Below are 20392 nucleotides of genomic sequence, written 5' to 3' on the forward strand. Positions count from 1 at the left end.
TATTTTGGGGTTGCTCTTGCCTTTTGAGGCAGACTGCATTCTGTCTATGGAATGTGTATCTCTCTAAATAAATCCACTTTTTACCTATCACTTTGCCTCTTGCTGAATTACTTCTGCACTGAGACATAAAGAATCTGAGCTTCATTAAGTCCTGAGACCAGGTGTGTGATCTCAATTAAAAGACAGTGGGTTCGAGTCCCAGCCCATGGGTTCGAGTCCCATCTGAGTTGTGCAGTTTCAGTTACGTGAGAGAGGTCTGGTTCTTAGGAGACACATGTTGTAGTGTTGTAGTATTTAGGGGTGAGGGAGCAAGATGCCTGAAAGTTTTCCAGTGGTTCAACAATAACAAACTATACATATATATCTGTATATGTTACATATAATATATGTAATATTTATATAAATTGTATTTATGTTATATATAGGTATATACATAGGTATATACATAGTTTATATATAGGTACGTTATCTATTAGAGAGAGAGATATAGCATATGTGGCAAAATGCTAATTGGAAAATCTAGGTGGGGGGCTGTTTTAACACTTTTTCAACTTTCCTGTAGGCTTAAATTTTTCCTAGGGACTTCCCTGGCAGTCGGATGGTTAAGACTCCACACTTCCACTGCAGAAGCCCTGGTGGCGCAGTGGTTAAGAATCTGCCTGCCAGTGCAGGGGACACGGGTTCAAGCCCCGCTCCGGGAAGATCCAACATGCCGCGGAGCAACTAAGCCTGTGCACCACAACTACTGAGCCTGCGCTCTAGAGCCCACGAGCTGCAACTACTGAGCCCACGTGCCACAACTACTGAAGCCCGCATGCCTAGAGCCCGTGCTCTGCAACAAGAGAAGACACCACAATGAGAAAGCCAGTCACCGCAACGAAGAATATAGCGCCTGCTTGCCACAACTAGAGAAAGACCGCGCGCAGCAGGAAAGATCCAAGGCAGCCCAAAATTAAATAAATAAATAAATTTTAAAAATTAAAAAAAAGGAAAAAAAAATAGAGTGAACTGGCAGGGCTGTGTTCCCACCCTGTTTGTTGTTTGGCTTGAGGCATCCCAGCACCAGAGCCTGCAGGTTGTTGGGTGGTGCGGGGGTGGCAGCCTCCAAGAGAGTTCACGCAGATGACTGGTCCCCAGTGCCTCTGCCATCAGTGTCCTTGCCCCCACAGTGAACCACAGCTGCCCCCCACACCCCCTGCCTCCCCGGAGACCCTCCATGACCAGTTTTTGAAGAGCCGGAAGATCCAAGCAACAGGTCGTTATTCTCTGAAATTATCTCTCCGATTTCGGATGTGAAGTTCAGCCACAGTGGGAGGTATATCATGACCAGAGACTATCTGACCATCAAAGTTTGGGATCTCAACATGGAAAACCGGCCCACTGAGACTTACCTGGTTCACAGCTACCTCTGCAGCAGGCTGTGCTCCCTCTACAAAAATAACTGCATTTTTGATAAATTTGAGTGTGTGTGGAATGGGTCAGACAGTGTCATTATAACAGGCTCCTACAACAACTTCTTCAGGATGTTTGACCGAAATAGCAAGTGTGATGTTACTCTTGAGGCCTCGAGGGAAAACAGCAAACCCCAAGCTATCCTAAAACTGAGCGGTGTGCGTGAGGGGCAAGCAGAGAAAAGACGAGATCAGTGTCGACAGTCTGGACTTTAGCAAAAAGATCTTGCATACAGCTTGGCATCTTTCAGAAAATATTGTAGCAGTGATGGCTACAAATAACCTATATATATTCCAGGACAAAGTAACTAGGAGGACACGTTATTACTTAATAATCTCACGTACTGAGTTTTAGTCAAACACTTGTTAAAAATATTTTTATTTTATTTTTTTTGGCCGCATGGCCTGTGGGATCTTAGTTCCCCGACCAGGGATCAAACCCATGTACGCTGCAGTGGAATCACAGAGTCTTAACCACTGAACTGCCAGGGAAGTCCCTCAAACACGTTTTTTAAATGTTTCTTTGGGTGTTCATTTGATGCATCGACCTTAATTTCCCTCTTTGTAATAGAATTCAGTTGGAGTCCAACTTTCCCAAATCCCAAGTTCTAAGAAACTTTTGTCAAACCTGATAGGTTCTGGGACACTTCTGTTTAGAATTGAGAGCTGCCAGCTAACAGTAGGTCTTCCATAGTTGATTTGAATTTCTGATGCTTTTATTGCCCTGTTTTCTCTGGTGGGTCCAGTGTTTTGTTTCTAGGTGTCTGCTGAGGTAAAATGAAATTGTCTGTAGTATCTAAAGAGAAAAGAGAGAAGTTTTTTTAAATTAAGCAATTCCATTTGATTGAAAAAATTCAACAAAAAATAAACACCGTTTACTCTAAAAAACAAACAAAAAAAGAAGTTGATGGCAGCTGTAGAGGAAGTGGAAACAGCCAAGTTTTCAAGGGGAGAAATGGTATAGTACCAGGAGGGGATCGTGAGGTCAAGGGAGGGTTTTACACAAAAATGTTTAAAATGAGAGCAAGAGGGTATGTTGACAGGAATGTTCCCATGGAAAGGGAGAAATTGATGTTGTAAGAAAGGGGTGAGAGGTGCCGGAAAAAGTCCTTGGGAAGACTGGCCGACGGGTGGCCCCGAGCTTGGAGGGGACACTGCACTGAGGTGCTGCGCTGGGCCCTGGGATCAGTGTGGGGGGGCAACCCCTCAGGAAGTAGGATCTGAGGCTCTCAGCGGACAAGAGTCAGGAGGGCAAGTGGTTGTTTCAAGCAGATTGAGGCACAGAGCCAAAGAAAAAGTGGCAAATTTGTTTGGTGTTTAAGATCTGAATGGCGATTATTCATCAGCTTAGGGAAGGAGCCAACAGGGGAGAGATTGAAGTCCTTACCCCTCTGCTCCTCAGTTTTTCCATCTGTAACATGAGGGGATTGGACCGGGGGCTCTCAAAGGACCCTGCAAACTCCTGTTCACTCAGGGTCCCTTATGAGACCTGATGGAGAGCTTTTACCGAATAGCATGTGTTTGGGTTGTTAAAGGATTAAAGATGGCTAGTAAAAATTGGACACTTGCCTAAGAGGTTTCTAATTGAGGGTAAAAACCAAGAGATACAGAGAGATACTTGAAAGGAAGACTGCTTACGGCTTGAGGGCACCCCTGGGGGAGCAGGGGGGTGGCCCGGAGGTTGCTGGGGCGCTGAGATGCCTTGACGACGCTTGGATAAACGCAGTACGGGGTCCCTTTGAGCGTAAATTCTGCTGTCTCTGGGCTCTCGCTGAAGCTGGCATTGCACAGCGTGAAATGAAACAGCACGTTAATGTGATTAACACTGAATAAACCTCCGTGTGTGAGCAAATATAGCTTGAAGCGGGTTCAGGAATTTTAAAGTATCTATTATTAAAGACAGCCTGCAGGGGCCATGGCATCCAATGACAAGCCAGAGGCTGCTACCGGCATCTAATATTCCCAGAGTCGTTTCCTTCGGCAAAGTGCATTTGCAGGCTTCTGTGCTAGGCTCTTCCCTGGTCCTCCAAGGAGGATTATCACCACTACCTCCATTTTATAGATGAAGAAACTAAAAGCATTGTCAACAGTAGGCCTCTCAGGCCGCTGAAGGCAGAGACCTTGCCTATCATCACTGGCTCCCCAGTGGCAGGCAGAAGGCCAGGGCAAGGGGAGGAGCCTCTCAGCCCGAGAGCCGGCCCAGCGAACCACGAGCACTGTGCTGGGACTTCCACGTCTGGCGTCACTGCTAAGCACCAGGCTCTGTGCTGCAAGCCTCACACAGATGGTCTCACTTAGTCCTGATGACAACCCTTGGCAGTTGGTATTATTAACCCCAAGAGGAAACTGAGGGCAGACAGGTTAAATAACTTGCCAAAGGTCACCCGGCAGAATCAGGATTCAGGCTTGGATTTGTCTGAAGCGAAGCATGTGCTTGACTGCCGAGCTGGACGCTGTCTTCCAGTAGAGTATGGTGCGGACTTCTGGAATTCTTACAGCCGCTGTGCTCGACAGCCGTTAGCACAGCACTGAGCACAGGTAATAGGGTGGCACCAGTGTCAGTGAGTAGAGACTGAGGGGCAGACAGTCTGAACGGATGAATGGGTAGAGATGTGAATTCCTGTCTTGTGGGGTCTTCCTCTTCAAATTGAAGACTTCCCCAAAGCTTATGAATGCTCAATCTAATTAAGGCAAAAAGGCATCAGAGAATTGCTAGGCCTTTCCTTTATTAACTGTCAAGTCCAATCTGTAGGCTGTTTACGTGCTGAGGTCAGAGATCAGTCTTTAGCTGCTCGCCTTTCATTCATCTGGCAAAGCCCGGAACATAAAGTTTATTGATGCAAAACTGATTGGCAGGCAGGGGTAACGAGGTGGCAGGGACAGGGAATATCAGAAGGAGTTCTAAGCCAGTCGGGTCACTCCTGCTCCCTTGCCGTGCTAACTTCACGTGCTCCAGGTTACTGGGTCATAGCTCATAGCTTTCTGCACCACAGTCTAGATGAGCAGCAAATGTCTGGACCTTGGGCAGTGTTCACAGAGCACATCAAGATGGGGAGGGGAAGGAGTCCTTTCTCCCTGTTTGTCTGTTAGTTTGGAAAGGAGAGAGTGAGGCACGGAAGGTTAGGTATGGATGGCCTTGAAACTTCACAGATCAAAAGGAATTCCCTTGTAAGCTTGCATCGGAGAGGCCTGGGAATTGGGAAGAGGAAGGTCACTGTTACACCAGCCCAGGACTAAGTTGCTCCCTGTCTCTGGTGAGCTCCTGTGGGGCCTCCTCCATGCCCACCAGCAAGAAGAGGTGGGAAAGCACGTGTGGGTCCACACCTGGCTCTATCTACTCGCAGTGTCCTCAGGATAAAAACCAGAAGTAAGGGGCTTCCCTGGTGGCTCAGTGGTTGGGAGTCCGCCTGCCGATGCAGGGGACGTAGGTTCGTGCTCTGGTCCGGGAAGATCCCACATGCCGCGGAGTGGCTGGGCCTGTGAGCCATGGCCGCTGAGCCTGTGCGTCCGGAGCCTGTGCTCTGCAACAGGAGAGGCCGCAGCGGTGAGAGGCCCGCGTACCGGGGAAAAAAAAAAACAAAAAACCAGGAGTAAGGCACTAAGTTCCAAAAGAGGGAGTTGGACCCAGGAGTTGTACTCATGCCACTCAGGATAGGGAAGGTCTCAAATATTATTTATTTATTTTTATTTTTAAAAATAAATTGATTTATTATTTTTATTTATTTTTGGCTGCGTTGGGTCTTTGTTGCTGCGCGCAGGCTTTCTTTAGTTGCGGCTAGCGGGGGCTACTCTTCATTGTGGTGCGCGGGCTTCTCATTGCGGTGGCTTCTCTTGTTGCAGAGCACAGGCTCTAGGCGTGCGAGCTTCAGTAGTTGTGGCACGCGGTCTCAGCAGTTGTGGCTCGCAGGCTCTAGAGCACAGGCTCAGCATTTGTGGCACAGGGGCTCAGTGGCTCCGCGGCATGTGGGATCTTCCCGGACCAGGGCTCGAACCCATGTCCCCTGCATTGGCAGGCGGATTCTCAACCACTGCGCCACCAGGGAAGCCCATCAAATATTATTTATTTTTATCAGGACCAAACTGGATTCTGCCTGATCTGAGGAAAAAACCCTGACTGCAGGTCATTTTAAATGCCTTCTTAGTCTCTGCAACTCAGAAATGTGGTTTTCCACATCAGTCAGCTGTCTGGATTCAACCCCCCACACTCATACATCACAAAGCAAAAACATAACAAAATTAAATCAAACCAAACCCCCAACCCTCGTTTCATTTCCTTAGAAAAGAGTCCAGGTTCAAGGTCTAGTCTGAGCAGGGAATGTCTCCTCTCCTGATCTGTTTTCTGGATAGGCAGGGGGGCAAAGTCCCTTTTCCTCTTCTCCGTGACAGGGTGTCGCACAGAGCTCCAGAGAGAAATGTCCACCAAGGAGCAGAGCTGGACCCAGGGCTCCTGTGCCCGTGACCTCCCTTGAGTTCAGTGCTCATGATGAGCAGCGGCTACTGTCGGGCGCTGGGGTAGGAAGATGGTTAGGAACGGATCCCAGAGACCCACACACAAACCACTAACCACAGTAAAACACAATAAATGCTCTTTTGCAGTAGGAATAAAGTGTTTCAGCTGCACAGAGAAAGAAGGGAGAGGGAAAAGCTTTGGTGGTTCTCAAAATGGTTCCCAGGCCCGCAGCAGGAGTGTCACCCAGAAGTTTTTAGAAACACAAATGCAGGCCCAGCCCAGACCCACAGAGTCAGAAGCCCTGGGGGTGAGGCCCAGCAAGGTGTGTTGGAAGACACCCCCCAGGCGATTCTGGTGTGAGCCAAAATTTGAGAGTTATGAGGGGGCTGGCAAACTGCCTGTTTTTGCAAATAAACTTTTAACTGGAACACGGCCACAGTCTTTCAATTACGTATCATCTGTGGCTATCTTCCTGCTGTGCTGGCAGGGTGAGACTTGTAACAGAGACAACATGGCCTGCAAAACCTAAAATATTTACTGTCTGGGCTTTATGGGGGGTGGGGGACGGGGGAATTGCTGCCCCCAAGGAGGGGGGTGGAGACACCTGAATCCCCCTTCTGTGGCCGGTGCTGCTAGGGCCTCTGCAGTCATGCTTCAGTCAGCTCAGTGCTGGGACCCAGCTCTAGTCTGGGGACTTACTGAAAAGACTAAACAGTCCATTTGAAGTGTGAACAATATAAAGAAGCCCCCGGTTACTGAGTCCCTGTTGTGCTCAGTGCTGTGCTTGATGCTTTAAGGGCCTAACTCCACCCTCTAAGATGGGCATTGCATCCCCCTTTTACAGATGTGGAAGGTGAGGCTGGGAAGATGAAGTAACCAGCTCAAGTTCACGGAGTCCAGGACAGGAGAGCTTGGACTGGACCCTGGATCAGCTTTGCTCCCAGCTCAGGCTCTCTGCCTCACACCTACCACCTCTGTTTTCCCAATTATAAGATGGAAACTCCCTCAATGGACAACGGGGGCAGCTCTCAGGAATCTGTTAACGTAACAAGTACAATTTTCATACTTTTTCCACTGGGGAGATGAGTCACCAGGGGCTGGAGAACCCAACCCAGGCCTACATCCTGGAGGTGTCCAATCCTATGGGGAGCACGGCAAGGGGAGGGCAGGAGATGTAGGACCCACAAGGACACAGGACCAGCTCTCACCTGTTCTAGCCAAATGGGGCAGGTGGGAGCATGCAAATGCTGAATCAGTGCCAGGTGGGATGCAGCCTCTGGGCACTGTGACCACCAAAGGCCTCCCAGTGCAGCCCCTTCCCCACATTCCAATCCCACAGGTCCTTCTGTCCAGCTCCTGGATTGTCAGTGTGGAGATATGTATAAGGGGCGCCCCAGGGAAAAAGGACTTCGTAACTTAGGTGAGTCTTATACCTGTGGTGGAAGAAAAGAACCTATCAGGATATTTCCTGCTCTGATACAGGAGTGGAACGGATCAGCTGGTCAATAAGATACTAAGCCAGTAATCAGATTGGGGAACCTGTTACTATGTGATATTGCAACATCGATGCCGGTGATTGAAACAGCAAAAGTAAAATCTTGCCCTGCTACCATTTAAGAAACGTGGGAGCTAAAACACCACTGTCTGGGTGGCTAAAACAGTGACCAAGAAAGTCTGTCCCCCATGCACATACGCAGTATCTATTTTGGCTTCCGAATATTTTGTTAGAATAGGAAGATAAAAAACATTCTTAACAGACACAAGAGCTTGGTTTGTCAGGCAAAAGTTAAAACCTCTGAAGAAAGAAAGCATTTTGAGGAGAAGACTAGTGATAAACTGCTTTCTCTCGTCAAACAAATCAATGACATTTAACAAGCATCATTGGAGTGTCTTCTGCATGCCAGACACCACACTAATCTTTCTGAACCTCGGTTACCTCATCCCATCCTCACATCAGCTCTAAAGGGCAGGTCATGTGAGCAGCCCCATTTTACGGGGGGGCGGGGGCTTCAGGCGGAGGGGAGGACACTTGGCTGAGCGTCACCCAGCACGCGCGGCAGAGCTGAGTTTTGAACCCAAGGCTTGTGACTCTGTGTCTTATATTCCTTTCAGAGCATCGCATTTACTCTGCAACTAAAAACTAAATCTGGACAAAGCACAGGGAGACCAGGGAAACACAATAGCCAGAGTCTGTGGATGGCTTCACATTGAGGCAGTATTTATTAGGGCAGTGGTTCTTGGACCTGATGGAACCACACTCCCATTGACAAGGGCTGCTGGGCTGCTGCGTGAATGGGCAGTGTAGGCTGCAGATCGTGTGCAGGGCCAGCTGTACTGTCACCGTCTTTCCCTGTTGCTTAAACTGTTGTTTTAGGGGAAACTTGCCTTGAAAGAATAATTCTGTTTTGCATTTACATGACACTTTTTTTCCCCCCTAAATTTCAGAAGACTTTTTTTTGTTGCTGTTGTTGTTGTTTTTGTTTTTGTTTTTGCGGTACGTGGGCCTCTCACTGTTGTGGCCTCTCCCGTTGCGGAGCACAGGCTCCGGAAACGCAGGCTCAGCGGCTATGGCTCACGGGCCCAGCCGCTCCGCGGCATGTGGGATCTTCCCGGGCCGGGGCACAAACCCGCGTCCCCTGCATCGGCAGGCAGACTCTCAACCACTGCGCCACCAGGGAAGCCCCAGAAGACTTTATTGTGTTAACTGACTTAATCCTTAGAGCAACGCTGAGAGGAGAATAGGTGTTAGTTCCCGGTTTGATAGAGGAGGAAGTTGAAGTAACTTTCTGAAAGTCTTATGCTAATGAATATTAAAGCAGAGTCTCAAACATGAGGCCTCACCAAGATACCTGCAAAACCAGAGAACAAAACTTGGAAGACTCCACGGTGATGGAGATCAGCTACCTACAAAGCAGCAACTTTGGCTAAAAATGGGTTATCCAAATTTCCAAGAAAATGTAAGCCTATATATATATACATTGTGGTTTCAGAAGAGGAAAGTCCAAGAGAGGGGAGTCTAAAAAGCAGGGCTCTGGTGTAATTTCATGAGAGGGACAGACCCAGCGTCCTGTCCCTTTAGAAGACAGGGCCCTATTTCGAGGAATTGGGAACGGCAGCTGAACACAACTGTGCGCGGTGGAGCCATTAAGGCCATGCCCTTTCCCTTGCTCACCCATGCCCTTTCCCTTGCTCCTTGCTCGGAGGAGCCTTCCAAGCAGCTATCCTGGGATCAGCGTCTGTGGGTCAAATGTTGCCACTTGGCAGTCACATTCCCCTTTTGAAATGAACGAGTTGGCATCCAGGGCTGTGAACGAGTTGGCACACAGGGTTATGTACCATTCTCAGCATTTTGATGAGGTTCTTCCCAAATTGGACTAACTCTGGGACCAGGGGGACCCGAAGACCTGAGAACCAGATCCTGTGCAACGGTGAGTTTGGTAAGAGTCTTACCTAAGTGACTAACCAGCTGCCCACATCCACACCTTCAGAGGAGGTGGAAACTAATGGCCAGGGAGGAAAGCTGTGAAACACAATAAATATGGGGTAATGAAGCCAGAAGCCAGAAGCAGGTGACAGAAAGTTAGTGTTAACTGAAGCAAACTAAAGGAGCAGGTGGAACCTGGAGTCAGCCAGGAGGGGCAGGATTGAGCACTGCGCGCCCTGGCCCGCGCTAACCCTGCCTGGTGGGGCAGAGGGCACCGGTCCTGGAGCCAGACCGCCTTTCAGAGAACTCCCTCACCTCCTCTCCACTGTCTCCTCCTCCTCTGTATGGTGGGCCTCCCTCAAGGTTGAAAGGATTAAAGGTAATAATGAACATGCTCTCATTCCAGTGCCTTCCCCATAAATGCTCAATAAATGCTTTTTGTTATAATCCCTGCCCTTTGGGATCAGGCATTAAACGCAGGCTCAAGACACTGAATCTCACTGCAGCATAAAGCACCTTATTATGTCGAAACCTTGGTGAAACTGTGGCCTACACCCATGCCCGGCTCAGCAGCAGGCATCTTCTCACCCTGTCGTGCAAGGCCCAGAAGGCCCAGAGAGACGCTGCAGTTATGCCTGACAAGTCATCCTGCTGCAAACATGCTGGTCCTGGCCCCAGGCCATTTTCACTTACTGTTCTCTCTGCCTGGAAGGCTCTTCCCCCAGACGGTGACAAGGTTTGCACCTTCGTTTCAGACGTCACGTTATCAGAGAACAGCTGTCCCTGACCTACCTCCCTATATAAAGTAGCATCCCTGCCACCACTGGGTCTAGCACTCTATCCTCGTACCCTGCTTTCTATTTCTCCATGACACTCAGCACCTCTGACATATAGTTTTGTGTTTTTTGTCTGTTTCTCTCACTGTCATGCACCTGAGAGCAAGGATTTGGTTTTGGGATTTGCTCTTTTTATTTTGTTTTTATCTTCCAGTTTTATCGAGATATAACTGACCTACAGCACTGTATAGGTTTAAGGTGTACAGCATAATGACTTACATACATCATGAAATGATTGTCACAATAAGTTTAGTGAACAGCCACCATCGCATATAGATACAAAGTTAAAGAAGTAGAAGAAAATTTTTTCTTTTTTAAAAATTTATTTATTGTATTTATTTTTGGCTGTGTTGGGTGTTCGTTGCTGCGCGTGGGCTTTCTTTAATTGCGGTGAGTTGGGGGCTACTCTTCGTTGTGGTGCACAGGCTTCTCACTGCAGTGGCTTCTCTTGTTGCGGAGCACGGGCTCTAGGCGCACGGGCTCAGTAGTTTTGGCACGTGGGCTCAGTAGTTGTCGCTCATGGGCTCTAGAACACAGGCTCAGTAGTTGTGGTGCACAGGCTTAGTTGCTTTGCGGCATGTGGGATCTTCCCGGACCAGGGCTCGAACCTGTGTCCCCTGCATTGGCAGGCAGATTCTTAACCACTGCACCACCAAGGAAGCCCCCAAAATTGTTTTTCTTGTGATGAAATGGTCTTTCTTTTCAAACTGCCCTCCTCATTTATTTCTACTCAAAAGCCTAGCATGGTTGTCTCTTGAAACGGCCTGCAGGTTCTTCTCACTCTATCATGGAAAGGCAGCCACTTGCCAGCTCCGTATCATTATCACACATACGCAGAAGATAGGACACATTCCATGCAATGCAGTAACATGTGGCCACACCTGCTAAGTGTCTGGTGAAAGTGTTCCAGGTAGAGGGATAGTAGGTACAAAGGCCCTGAGGTGTGAGAGGAGGCCAGTGAGGCTGGAGTGGAGGTGCTGGGGATAAGGGTGTAAGAGAGGATGATTCCAGGGTTTTTGATATAAATAACGAAAGAATGGAAATGACATTTTCTAACATGAGTTAGGTAGGGGGAGGAGCAGGGTTTGGATGTAAGTTTTATGATGCTTTCAGGTTGGAAGCACCTGGCAGGAATCCGGCAGTAAGCCAGGTGCTTTACATACATTATCTCCATTGCATGGATAAGGAAATCGAGGCTCCAGAAGTCACGTGTCCTTGGGTCTCAGAACATGTATGTAGAAGGGCTGGGACTTGAATCCAAGCTGTTTCTGCAAGGGTTTGTCACCCTGAGAAGCACTGCTCACTGAAGAAAGAGCTGGGAGAGGACTGCTTGCCTGCAGTTGGAAGAGTCGAGTATTTTGCATAAGGTGAACTCAGATCTCCTTTCCAATTCTGCAATACCAGGACACAGAAGGCCCTTCTGTAGTTGGACTGGTACGTTTAGGGCCAGTAAGAGGAAGCACCACATCACAAGAGGGCTGGGGCTGCCACCCCTTTGGCCTCAGCAAGGTGGCTGGCAAATCCATTTCCACGGCTATTCAGGCTGTCACATGATGCCAAAACAGTGGAATGAAATGTGGAAGATTCGACTGAGGTTATTATCATGGGTTACACTCCAATTTTCATATTTTTAAAGATCTGCTCACTGTACTTAACAAAGCATTCACATAAAGCTTTCACTAATGTAACAGACAAGCCTTCAGAGCATTGAAATCCAGTGTGGGCTGCAGACCCGCAGCAACAGCATCACCTGGGGCTGTCAGAAATGCAGACTCTCAGGCCCTATCCCAGATGCATTTTGGCAAGATGCCCAAGGGATACGTATGCTTGGTCCAATTTGCGAAGCCCTGGCCTAGAGCAAGGGTTGACTAAGTTTTTCTGTAAAGGACCAGATACTAAACATTTTAGGCTTTGCCTGCCTGTCACAACTACTCAATTCTGCCATTTGTAGTGCAAAGTCAGCCACAGACTGTATGTAAAGGAATTAGTGTGGCTGTGTTCTAATGAAACTTTACTAATGGACACCAAAATTAGTTTATGTAATTTTCACGTCACGAAATACTATTCTTCTTTTGATATTCTTTCAGCCATTAAAAATAAAACTCATTCTTAACTCATCCATCTTCTGACTTGCCTTTCTGGGCTGACCATGCCCAAGGCCACTAGCCGAATGATCCCCTTCTGTCTTCTCTGTGGGCTTGGGCCCCCTTTCCCCATGACCTGTGCCACTGTGTCTGAAGGTTGATTACTTAAGCCTAATATGAAAGGTCAATGGAAGAACTAAGATTTATAAAATACACTTTTGCCAGCTTCCACAAATGCAATGTGTTTGCTGTTGTTCCCTATCTTGACGTTTTCTGAGAAAGACCAAAATGGAGGATTCAATAGCTCAGGGGAGGGGGCTTGTTACTTTTCAGGGGCATTTATTCGCTTTGCTCCTCTACTTGTTTCTTTTACATTTCAGCTGCTGGGAAGAAGGAACACACAATTCAGGGAAGACAAGTATTAAAAAGTAACATTTGGGGAGGGAGTTGAAAGAGGAAATTAAAGAAGGGAGGTACTCTCCAGGAGAATAAGAATATTGTTCCAGCATCACTGGGCTGTGGGGAAGAACGCATGACGATAAAGAAAGTAAAGTGTGTCAAGGAGACTTGCTCAGGAAAGCTTTCTGAAGCAAGCTGGGCAGAAGAAGGGTATGAAAAACATAGAGATAGGGGAGAGATTGGCAGAGAATCTTACGCAGGCTGAGATCTGAATTTATTTCATCTATAGTGCACTTTCACGGCAACCAGATGCTTTTCCACTTTGTTAGGAATGGGGAGAAGGGAGGAAATAACACTGACCAAATGCCTACTGTATGTCAGGCACAGTTACAAGGCATTTCCTATCACTATTTCAACTTTAATTAAAGCCACTCATGGGATTAGGTGTGCTGGCCAGTTTTCAGATGAGGAAACTGACAGGTGAAGAGACAGGGTTAGGACCTAGTTCATTCCAACCACCAGTGCCCTGACGTTCTACGCTGCCCTGCCGACCAGAATTTATAGTGGAAATATTGCCTTCACAAAATTTGTTATTTCTTCTCACCATTAGAAACCCTCAATTCTCCAGGATGGGGGAAGAACATAAACAGACCAGATGACTTTTACATTTTTCTCTACTTACCCGCCCCCCCCCCCCAAAATAAAATGTAATACTTTTTTTTTTTTTTGGTAATGCTTTCTTTAAAGGGACATCAAGTCCTTTTTCTGTTATGAAGAAAATAGCCCCACAAACAGTACATTGGCAGCCTGGTTTCTGAAGTTAAACTGTGTGCTGCTAACCAATCTAATGACAAACGTCTACATCCTTGGTAGAAATGTGGTTTGGGGACCATTTATTTAGGGATTACTCTGTCAGGCACACACCATTATCTCATTTCATCTTCCAACAGTCCTGTGAGGTTTTTAACACCATTTGATGGATAAAGAAACTGAGGCTTAGAAAAGTTAAATATCTTGCCTAAGGCCACACAGCTGGTAAGAGGCAGGGCCAAGATGAAAACCAGGGGGCTTGACTAGGAAGTTTGTCCTCTTAGCCACCACACTGCAGGCCCCTTCTGGAAAAGGTGCACGTAAGGCCCCCTGCTCAGTAATATATGCCAGATGGTGGACATTAAGAAACATTGAAGAAGGTGCTGGACATTCTTTAGTGTGGTACAGGTGAAAGGGCAAAAGAGTGCTAGAACTACTTTAGTTTTTCCCAGTGTCTTTCTCAAAACACCTCTCCCATGAGTACTTGAAACCACAAACCAGCCAACAGAAAACCAGGGTGGTGGTTCCAAACATCAAATAGGAAACCACTGAATACCCTGATCCCCCACCTGGAGATTGTCATATGCCTATTGTACATTTTAGGCTCTAAGTAGTACTGAAATAAAGGATTCCACTTTAACCTAGAGTTTCCCGAGGTCCAATGTACATCTACTCCCTTTAAAGCATTTAACCTATCGAGATGTGCAGAGCACAGCTTGGGGAACACCAGTGCCCTGGTCCTCTCTGTGACTATGAACATGAACCTGGAGGACTTGTCATACACTGAAGGCAGGAAGGACCAGATGATCAACGTGCACATCTAAATGAATCCATGTTTGAGCCTTCTGAAGCTGATGGGAATTGGGCCTTTGCATGGAGAGTGTCACCATTTGCCAGTCTATGACAAGTTGAGTCTCACAAAGTTGCCCTGTGAGCAAACACACTTTAATTAATTAATTAATTAATTTCTGGCCACGTGGCATGTGGAATCTTAGTTCCCCGACCAGGGATCGAACCCGAGCCCCCTGCATTGGAAGCACAGTCTTAACCACTGAACCGCCAGGGAAGTCCCAGTAAACACACTTTAAACAGGTTGGTTCATGAACCCAAGGTTAAATTACATTGTGAGAACCATCTGACAACAACAGAGCTTATTTTGAAATTATCCATCTATTGTTCTTTTTCCTTACTGTTGATATTTTCATTTATATGATGCTTATAAACAGAAGCACCTCATTTTTGTGGTAAGCAAATTCATTAAATTCCTTTGAGCAATTCCTGTTGGGATGAGTGTTAAACGTGGAGTGGGGCTGTGAACAGACCTATGGCAGTGTAAGTTCTTTGACATGCAGAGGAAAATGCACTAGGCAAAGTGAAACTAAAAATCTCATCTTTTCCTGTATTTCAGTAACTACTTTTATTTTTTAAAAAATAATTACCTCAGGGACTTCCCCAGTGGTCCAGTGGTTAACACTTCGTGCTCCCAATGCAGGGGGCACGGGTTTGATCCCTGGTCGGGGGAACTAAGATCTCCCATGTCGCATGGTGTGGCCAAAAAAAATAAAAAATTAGCTCAAAAAATAGAATCATAGCCTTATTATTATCTTATTATCCTCTAGTCCAAACTCCTTCACAGATGAGGTTGGCGAAACTTGAAAGGTTAGGTAACTGGTCCATGCAGCTTGTCTGTGAAAGAGCTGGCTGGAACTCAGCTCCAACTCTGTCTAGTGTTCTTCCTTTTAAACTCTTCTCATTTGAGACATTCCAGTGTCATTTGCTATAATGACAGAGCTTGCCTCACTTGCTTTTCGAGTCGTAGGGGAAGGTACTCTTGGTTCTCCTGCTCTCTTGATAGTCCTTCACCTTGCCCTTTTTCACCCTTCTCTGCCTGGAACTTGCTCTCCCCCTCCCCTTCAAACATTGTTATCTTTGGAAATATGTGCGTGCACAGGGCCCAACCTGGCTGGGTTCGAAGCAAGGTGACTCTTGGTTGAATGGAGTTTTTCCACAGTGCTTGAATTTGTCCAAGGCTTTGGAAGGCTGCGCAACTAACAAAAAGTAAACTGCCATCCTTTGCCCTTCCAGCAGGTCTGTGTTCCTTAATACAGGATGAATTAAGAATAAGGAAGAAAGAAAGGCAGAAACTCCCCTTGAAGTACTTGCCTACCCCCTGGAAAAGTTCAAGGCTCTTGTTCATTATCTGAATTTTTCCCAGGTGATTTGCCTGTAGTCCTTAAGTCATCTTCAGACATCTGATCAAGGCAGTATCAAAGGAAAATAAAAAGTTGGGTATTTGCGTTGAAGTCAGTGTCCTGGCTCATAGAAGTCGGTGGAGAATGTGATTTTTTTCTCTGGTGCTGGGTGATCAAAATGGGAGGCTTTTCCTGTGCAGGAAGCCCTCCTAGCTGCGGGAGCTACTGCACCCTTTCACATTTCCCATTCCTCAGCAGACACTGAGGGGCAGGCCTGTTTTCTCCATTCTAGCCCTTACCCTCCGAGCCCCCTAAGTACCCAGGAGGGCCTTGTTGTTAATCAAAGGTTGAAATGGAACCTCCCCCCGGGGGCACCGAGAGAGTCCCTTTGGGGCAGCATCCTGGTGGGGGTAGGGAGTCAGCCGTGATCCCAGAGGACCTCTTGTCCCTGGAGACGTCCTGCCAACCAGGTACGTGGAGGTGAAGCGCTGTCCGCTTTCCAAGGCGGCTTGGATTTGGGGAGTGGGAGGGTGAGTTTGGAGAGTGGCGGGGCGTGGGAGCCGGCCAACACGGGTGGGCACAGCCAACTCACTAACTGGGCGTCTCCGGGGAAGTTCGGGCGGGGTTCGCCGGCACACGGGCATTCTTCCTCTAAAATCCATCCTGGGCAGAGCAACCCCACTTCTCACCCAAACTCGTGGAGACCAGGGATTAGGCTGACGCGGGGTTCGACGAGGCGTATCGGGGAAGCGCCCGGCCCCGGCGGCGAGGCCCCTCTAGCTCCGGTCCGCGACCCAGGGCGCCGGCCCAACCTCCTTGGCTGGGGCCGGTCCCGCGGGGCGAGGGCCGATTTTACGTAGACGGCAGTGGGGTCTCCGGAGCTCCGAACGGGTCCGACCTCTCCTAGCGTCGCTGCGGGTCCGCCGGCGCCGCCCGTTCGCCCGCCCTCCTTCAGCCGCCCGGCAAGGCGGCGGCCTCCTCAGCCGGCGCGGGGTCCCCTGGTTAACCCCTGCCCGCCAGCCCGGCCGCTGATTGGAGGAGGCGGGGCGCCGGGGCAGCGGGGACCCCCCCACCTTCCTCGTCCCCTCCCCCTCCTCCCCCACTGTCGGCTCTTCCCCCACCCCCATTGGACCCCCCCCTGCCTCCCAGCCGTGCAAATCTCGCGAGGAAACACGCGGTTTCACTAGTGTGTTTACACCGATCACTACTAATCCGGACCGAACCGATCCGGATTAAGGGGCCGGAGGCGGGTCGTGGGCACCAGCGGTTCCGACCCCCCCCCCGCCCTCCACGCCGCACCCGAGTGGCCCCTAGCCGAGTGGGCCCCCACCTCCCGGCCGGGCCTGGGCCCTTCTGTGCCTCCCTTGGCCTTTGTCCGGCGCCAGGAGACCGGTCCCGCGCCCCCCGCGGCCGCCCGGGCCCGGGCCCGCGTCGGGCGCCTGGCTCTGTACGCGAGCCCGGGGATCTGCGGCCTCCGAGGCCCCCCTCCCCCGCCCGCCCTCTCGTGGAGCCCAGCGCCGGCGGCGGCTGCCCGGGCGGGGGGTTGCGGTGCTCAGGAGAGGCCCCGGCTCCGCCCCGGGCCTGCCCAGGGGGAGAGCAGAGCGGTCCGCAGCCGGGTCGGGTCGGGGCCCCTCCCGGGAGGAGCGTGGAGCGGCGGCAGCGGCGGCGGCAGGTGAGAGGCTGAGCCCCGAGCGGGGGAGGGCGCCGGGCCTGCGGCATTAACCATCCGGGCGACCCCCTCGGCTGAGAAGGCTGCGGCCCGGGCCCACACGGGGGCCGGCGCGGGGCCGCAGCTCCTCGGCTCTGAGGCGGGAGGGGCTTTCCGAGGGCTGCGGGTCGCTGAGGGGCCGGGCCGAAGATGGGGGAGGCCCAGGCGGCCCCGGCCTGGGAGTGGGGCCGGCGGCCGGCGGGGAGAGGGGGGCGCCCGGGCAGCTGGAGGCCCCGGCAGCTTCCCGGGCGCCCCCGAGAGCTGGCCCGCCCTCCCTCCGTGACAGGTGGGCCTGGAGTTGGGGAAAGTTTGGAGCCGGCGGGAGGCGAGGGGCGCCGGGACCAGGCCCCATCGGTCTTGCTTCCTGGCTGTGGGCTACAGGGAGGATCCCAGTCTAAGGCCCCGCTGGAATGGAACAGAGTGGATCTTTCCTTAACATGAGTTGACATTAAATGAAATAACCGCTGGGGCGTCATTTTCCGGGCCAGGCCTGAGGATGGAGGTTTAGGAAACGTGCCGAGAAACCCTGGGTCTTGAAGGGAGGTTGCAACCTCTGCCATTCTGGTCTCGATTAGGGCAGGGCGAGACGCGAGGAAGGCCACTTAGGGAAACACTGGCTCAATCTCTTTTCTTCTTTCCTTTTTCTTTTTTAAGATGCTTTTCTACCCTTCCGAGAATTTCCTAATTCCCTCTCTAACGTGCACTTGTCTGTGTGGGTGAAACTTTAATTTGCCACCCTTTCATTCCCCTTTGCCCCAGGCTCTCAATCCAGGAAGGGAAATGAAACTGGAGGACTTTGTAGGGGTTGTTACTGGAAATTGTGGAGGTGTTAGATTGCAGAGGAGCATGTTTCATTCATGTTTTCAGTGAACTTTTAAATCATGCCAATCATTCCAATAACTATTTAATAATATGTTCAAAGGGGTTCTATGTAATGGTATATGCACCTCTTCTACTTTTAATATTGGGGAGGTTTCCAGTGGGTTCTGCAAGAGTTGATCTCTTGCAAACGATGGAGGTATTTGCTGAGAGTAGCCTGTGCGTTAATTGGTCGTGGAAGGAGTTTAAAAATGGTGTCTTCCTGCCCCTCCCTGCTTGGAAGGAGTGCTAAAAGCAGATGTCTAGAGAAACCTACTTGCTCCAGGGAGTGGCAGAGAAAGATTTTGTAAAGGGATGGTTATGGAGCTATACTAGTTTCCTGAGTGAATGCCGGTTGATGGTTTTACCATGGGTTCTCTATTAAATTTGAAGTAATTCCATTTTTCATGAGCTACTATCTGGTCCTTAGAGCAAGGAGGCATATAATAGCATTATTTTAAGTTACTAGTAGCTTCTGATTCATGCTGTATTTTTTTTTTTTTTTGGGCTGCATTGGGTCTTAGTTGCTGCGTGTGGGCTTTCTCTAGTTGTGGTGAGCGGGGGGTTACTCACTGCAGTGGCTTCTCTTGTTGCGGAGCACAGGCTCTGGGCGCATGGGCTTCAGTAGTTGTGGCACACAGGCTCAGTAGTTGTGGCGCACGGGCTTAGTTGCTCCGTGGCATGTCGGATCTTCGCGGACCAGGGCTCGAACCCATGTCCCCTGCATTGGCAGGCGGATTCTTAACCACTGCTCAGAAGAGGACTTTTGAGCCACTTTATAACTTTAAATGTATTACTGTTTGGTGCAGCACATTGTAGTTTATTACTTGTACACCATATTTATTTGAGGTTTACCTGTATGTGACCATTTGGTGAAATAATTACTCTGAGATTTGTTATATCTAAAAACTGGTTCCTCATGTTTTAGCTTTTATGGTCTCACAGGTACTTTTTCTTTTTCAGTAGAAATGATGGAAGAATTGCATAGCCTGGACCCCCGACGGCAGGAATTATTAGAGGCCAGGTTTACTGGAGTTGGTGTTAGTAAGGTGAGTAAAATGATGATAACAAACACTGATTATAGTCTAATGTAAACACATTTAAAAACAAAGAGCAATTTGGGTGGATCATACAGATACACTGAAGGGGAGACGATTTGGCTTACAGTTCCAGTGAACTTTTAAATCCTACCAGTTGTTCCAGTCATTTAACAGTATGCTTGAAGGTACTCTCTATGGGAGGATATACTTCTTTTTACCCTCTAATATGGGAGAGGTTTCCCATGGGTCTGTTGCAAGGATATTAACAGGATGTATATGTAGATTCTATGCCACATTTTGTCAAAGCTCAGTCACTCAGAAAAAACTGTTAATGAAAAGGTATTGGCATAGCTTCATTACGCTGGACTTTCTGGATAGTTATGTGTAGAGTTTTGAAAAATCTGCCTCTGCTAAGTCTGTTAGTTCTCCAAATCTGCAGTTCAGCAGATTCCTCCTGGTTGTACCCCCCGACTGCTTTTTCTCTCCTTCTATTTTTCCTTCTTGTTCATTCTTTATTTTGTTCCAGGAGCATAAAATAAGATCAGGCCTCATTAATGGGCGGGTGTTAATTTAAGCAGTGTTATGGCTTCCTGTGCATTCGTATATACCTGCTACCTCACCCCTCTACTCTCATAGGATGGCTTTAGTACAAAATGTAAAACATATTTATGATTTTAATACAAATATAAAATATATTTATGATGTTTTATTTAAAATTTTCACCAATCCAAGATGTTGCTTCCTTGGGCTTGAGACTCGAGAATTTTTGATCTTTGACTTCATGTGATACATTCCTTCCTGTGCTTTTCAAGAAATCTTATTTCTAATGGTGACTTAGATCTTAGTCTCATGCTTTGGTCAGTAGCTTCTTAATTTTTATTTATTTATTTATTTAGGCTGTGTTGGGTCTTTGTTGCTGCACGCGGGCTTTCTCTAGTTGCCGTGAGCGAGGGTTACTCTTTGTTGCGGTGCACGGGCTTCTCATTGCGCTGGCTTCTCTTGTTGCGGAGCACGGGCTCTAGGCATGCGGGCTGCAGTAGTTGTGGCACTTGGGCTCAGTAGTTGTGGCTCGTGGGCTCTAGAGCGCAGACTCAGTAGTTGTGGCACATGGGCTTAGTTGCTCCGCGGCATGTGGGATCT

General features: G+C 48.9%; 2 protein-coding genes and 1 pseudogene across 6 annotated transcripts in view; all 3 read left to right on the plus strand.

Moving 5' to 3' along the window:
- Nucleotides 1–6917, plus strand: part of METTL2A (methyltransferase like 2A) — a 31610-nt gene extending 24693 nt beyond the window's left edge. For 2 of the 3 annotated variants that reach the window (XR_003792009.1, XR_003792014.1), the window contains one exon: nucleotides 6746–6917. The gene's annotated coding sequence lies outside the window, so the exon portion shown is untranslated. Of the gene's footprint in view, nucleotides 1–562; nucleotides 614–6745 lie in introns of those variants that run through there. The other variant, XR_003792010.1, reaches the window with a different exon arrangement.
- On the plus strand, nucleotides 1221–1807 carry LOC114889325 (annotated as a pseudogene).
- A 9945-nt stretch (nucleotides 6918–16862) lies between the features above and the next one.
- TLK2 (tousled like kinase 2) overlaps nucleotides 16863–20392 on the plus strand; it is a 103792-nt gene continuing 100262 nt past the window's right edge. For 2 of the 3 annotated variants that reach the window (XM_029211519.1, XM_029211521.1), the window contains exons 1-2: nucleotides 16863–17318; nucleotides 19176–19261. In XM_029211519.1, coding sequence (XP_029067352.1) covers nucleotides 19181–19261 — 81 coding nt within the window. In that variant the 5' untranslated portion in view covers nucleotides 16863–17318; nucleotides 19176–19180. The remainder of the gene's footprint in view (nucleotides 17319–19175; nucleotides 19262–20392) is intronic. The other variant, XM_029211520.1, reaches the window with a different exon arrangement.

This window comes from Monodon monoceros, unplaced genomic scaffold (assembly GCF_005190385.1).
Source record: "Monodon monoceros isolate NGI ecotype Baffin Bay Population unplaced genomic scaffold, NGI_Narwhal_1 Super_Scaffold_9, whole genome shotgun sequence".
Lineage (NCBI taxonomy): Eukaryota > Metazoa > Chordata > Mammalia > Artiodactyla > Monodontidae > Monodon > Monodon monoceros.